Source organism: Elaeis guineensis, chromosome 10 (assembly GCF_000442705.2).
Source record: "Elaeis guineensis isolate ETL-2024a chromosome 10, EG11, whole genome shotgun sequence".
NCBI lineage: Eukaryota > Viridiplantae > Streptophyta > Magnoliopsida > Arecales > Arecaceae > Elaeis > Elaeis guineensis.
The window spans coordinates 7,438,725-7,442,543 of NC_026002.2; the positions used below are offsets into that span (position 1 = coordinate 7,438,725).

The 3,819-nt window shown below is 41.6% G+C and overlaps 1 protein-coding gene across 3 annotated transcripts; it reads left to right on the forward strand.

Annotated features, from left to right (window-relative positions):
- LOC140852143 (serine carboxypeptidase 1-like) lies at positions 1 to 3,544 on the forward strand. 3 transcript variants are annotated; one of them, XR_012135108.1, is made up of 10 exons: positions 1 to 132; positions 285 to 556; positions 779 to 886; positions 1,298 to 1,572; positions 1,732 to 1,983; positions 2,068 to 2,174; positions 2,287 to 2,373; positions 2,465 to 2,570; positions 2,681 to 3,121; positions 3,220 to 3,544. XR_012135108.1 is itself a non-coding variant. In XM_073245101.1 (8 exons), the coding sequence occupies exons 1-8, from the start codon at positions 181 to 183 to the stop codon at positions 2,819 to 2,821; spliced, it is 1,452 nt and encodes a 483-aa protein (XP_073101202.1). In that variant the 5' UTR covers positions 142 to 180; the 3' UTR covers positions 2,822 to 3,544. The 3 variants fall into 3 exon arrangements, 1 of the variants encoding a protein (XP_073101202.1); XR_012135107.1 differs by lacking the exon at positions 1 to 132 and having other exon boundaries at positions 142 to 556; XM_073245101.1 differs by lacking the exon at positions 1 to 132 and having other exon boundaries at positions 142 to 556; positions 2,681 to 3,544.
- The last annotated feature ends 275 nt before the right edge of the window (positions 3,545 to 3,819 follow it).

Sequence of the window (3,819 nt, forward strand, 5' to 3'; positions counted from 1 at the left end):
CAGAGCAGGTTGTCCCTGTAGAACTGGAACCGGTCTTTTTTTTTTTGAGTTGTAGCTCATGAGACCTAAAGGACATTTTTAAACTTCCGAATGTTGGTCCCCAAAACCTCCGAACTCTATATATACTGGCATGTTGGTCCCCAAAGCCTCCGAACTCATTCAATTTATTCACTACGCTCTATGATGTTTGCTTCGTTATTCACTTGGATAATTTTCTCATACTTCCTCTTCTTGCCAAATTGCACTGAAGCCAAGCAAGCTAACCTTCTCCATGATTTTATCAGATCCAATAGGCCATCTAGCGCTCGCTTCGATGGTTTCTTGCATCTTCTCAATGGGAGCGAAGCATTACCCCCGATTTATGTTGCTCCACAGAATGGGCTGAAAGAATTAGATAAGATTGATGCATTGCCTGGCCAGCCTAAAGGTGTAAACTTTGATCAATATGCTGGTTATGTGATGGTCGAGCCGCAGCATGGAAGAACACTCTTCTACTACTTTGTTGAGTCCCCACGAGACCCAGAAAGGAAACCACTCCTCTTATGGCTCAATGGAGGTAAGCAAACTACATTCTGCTATTTCAGCTATTTGCTTGTCATTTTAATCACAAACTCAAATGTTTGCCATGCACAAATGTCATATATTGACATTCTTCAAGCAAGGCCATCGTAATTTCAATTTTTTACAAATTCATTGGTCAGCCATCTTCCTTTTCCTTTGAAAAAAAAATGTAAAATATCTCTTAATAGATTTTGAATGTAAACTTTGAAATGTACAGGTCCCGGATGCTCCTCCTTGGGAGGCGGAGCCATGCAGGAATTAGGACCCTTCAGAGTTCAGAGTGATGGCAAAACCCTTCATAGAAATAAGCATGCATGGAACAATGGTTTGTGAATTTAACTCTCATATGACAACTTTTCCAGTTTATCACATTGATCTTTTAGTGATCAGGGGGGTGGACCACCGGCAGCGGCACGGAGAAGCTGCGGGCTGTAGAGGGCCGGAAGGGGGGTGGGGGTGGGGGGGCCGCGGCAGCGGCAGCGGCAGCGGCAGCGGCCCGGGGGAAGCTAGGGGCCGCGGGGGGCGGGGGTTGAGCACCGTGAAGCCATAATAATAATAAAATATTAATTTTTAAAAATAATAAAATATATAAAACAGTCATCAACGTTTTTTATAATAAAATATTATAAAGAATCAAAATTCTATTTTATCTTATTAGCAATCTTTGTATCTTCTGCTAATTTAAATTTTATCATCTGTCTGATTATTATTTATTGCTGCATATCGGCAATTGCAGTTGCAAATGTGGTTTTCTTGGAATCTCCGGCGGGTGTAGGGTTCTCATACACCAAAACAAGTTCGGACTACGAAAACAGGGGGGACAAGAGAACAGCAGAAGACACCTATACCTTTCTGGTCAACTGGTTGGAGAGGTTCCCAGAGTACAAAACTCGTGATTTTTTCGTAACTGGGGAGAGCTATGCTGGCCACTATGTGCCTCAGCTTGCCAGTCTTATTGTTCTGAACAATAAGAAGCCCAACAAACCAACCATCAACCTCAGAGGCATAGCAGTAAGACACTACTCTCAAACTGCCAAATAATTAAACAATATATATGAAAATGATTAAATTATGCGTCAGCTCAATTTTAACATCTTACCTAATATATCCATCATGTAAAACCAACTATTGTCTCTAATATGTTGCTTACCTTGACTGACGTATGGATAGATTGGCAACGCATACATTGACACCAACACAACTTTGATGGGAATGTATGAGTTCTTGTGGATGCATGCCATGTATTCCGACAGGACCTACAGGCTGATTCGAAGGAAATGTAAGATTTCAGATATGTATTCATCAGAGTGTGAAAATGCCACAAATCTGGCTGATTTTGAGATTGGGTCGATTGATCGCTTCAATGTGTATGTTCCACTTTGCACTAAAAAATTACACCAACCAACTTCTGTTACCAGTTCGGTAAGTCCCAACATGACATTTTGGTGTGTTTCCAACTCCGTTCTTGTTTCACAAAAGCACTAATCAGCAATCAAACATGACCAGAATGTGGAGTTTGATCCCTGCGCTGGCAACTACGTTTATGCCTACCTTAATCTTCCAGAGGTGCAAAAGTCTCTTCATGCAATTCCATTCCTATGGACGTACTGCAGGTGCACATGGTTATCTTCTCCTTCTCGTGTCAATCTAGTAGAATTAATGAAAGATTCACTTCAAGCCGCTGAGAACTCTCCTCTTACTCTTACTGTAAATTGCATTACTTAGTCGGGGTGGTTGGAGGGATTCCCCTTATACCATGCTGCCTATGATCAAGCAATTGGCAACCAGCGGCATAAGAATGTGGTTATACAGGCAAGTTTTGACACAACATTGCAACCAAGCACATCAATAAAATGTGAATAGAAAGAGAAACACATTTTTATATGAAACTTTGCAATTGCAGTGGTGACATGGATTCAGTTGTTTCAGTAACTTCCACAAAGTACTTTTTAAGAATGCTGGGCTTGCCCATCAAGAGCCCATGGCGCCCATGGCAGGCCAATAGTGAGGTAGGAAATCCTGGAACCTGATTCTTTTGTCTTGTAATGGCTTAAAGCTTGAAACGCTATGAACTATTCTAAGCAATGATGCTATTGCCATGATATACTACTTATGACAGGTAGCAGGCTATGTTGTCGCATACAATGGACTAACTTTCGTGACAGTCAGAGGAGCTGGCCATGAAGTACCAAGCTACCAACCTGAAAGGTCCCTGATCATGATCTCTGCATTCCTTGAGGGAAAGCTTCCTCCTGCATGAGAAGCATCCTCCCCTCTCCCTCTGTCTACTTTATGGAACAATTGTGTGCATTCATGATATGTATCTCCTTAATGTGCTTGGTACTGATATATCCTGTCGTTCTAGTAATAATACTTATCCCCTTTAAACAACTCATTGCGCGCACGCGTGTGGGTGTGTGTGTGTGTTTAAGTGTGTGAGAGAGAGTTAGAGAGAGAGAGGAAAAGTCTCTATCTGCATTCATTTCAAAGAGTGAAAGAATTCGACAAAAAGAAGTAGGATGTCATTGCTTGGGTATGGCAGCTTGCGGTCCTAATAAGGGTAAGATACTTTTACTGGAAATTGGTGTGGCAGTACTTGCCCACTAAGAAACTTTTGCTCAGTCATTATATTATAATGCTCGAGATGTTTGGTTACAGGGTGATTCTGCAGTAGTTATTCCCTGGCTTCAACACTTGCATACTAATCGGCTGTCCCTTTCTCCCTGGATGCAAGATATTAGACTCTGGTGGTCGTCTTTTCAAACTTTCAAACTGTCTCATTTTTGCAGAGAAGGTAATCAAGCTGCTGATTGGGCTGTGAACCATGCCCTTACAGAAGACTTCCTTCTGTCAGTGGATCAATTATATTTGCAGCCTTGGTTTGCCTGTATTTTGAAGGCTGATGCTTATTCTATTGGTTTCCCTAGCCATGGTCTCTAATGTACTCCCAATCTTTACTAGCCTACTTATTCTCCTGTTTACACATTTTTTTTTGCATGGCTATGGGTCTTGCTTCGCTGTCAGATCATTACCATCAATCTCCATCTCTGCTTCACTGCATCACAAAAATGAAATTATCTGGCTGATCTGGCTGTATGGCTCAGAGTTTTGTATATTTGCTCTGCTCCTGGGACTGCTTTTTATAGCTTTCAAATTTCTGGGTATAATAAAATTCCTTGTGTGGAGGACAATAGTTTGGTTTCAGCTTTTTTGTATCACGATTTCAGCCTTTCAACCTTGGATACTGCGGTCCGCAGA

Excerpts from the sequence above, each read along its gene's own strand:
- LOC140852143 (XM_073245101.1), top strand. The coding sequence starts at position 181 with ATGATGTTTGCTTCGTTATTCACTTGGATAATTTTCTCATACTTCCTC. Across the intron at positions 557-778 it reads CCTCTTATGGCTCAATGGAG|GTCCCGGATGCTCCTCCTTG; the intron begins GTAAGCAAACTA and ends TGAAATGTACAG. Across the intron at positions 2,571-2,680 it reads CATGGCAGGCCAATAGTGAG|GTAGCAGGCTATGTTGTCGC; the intron begins GTAGGAAATCCT and ends TACTTATGACAG.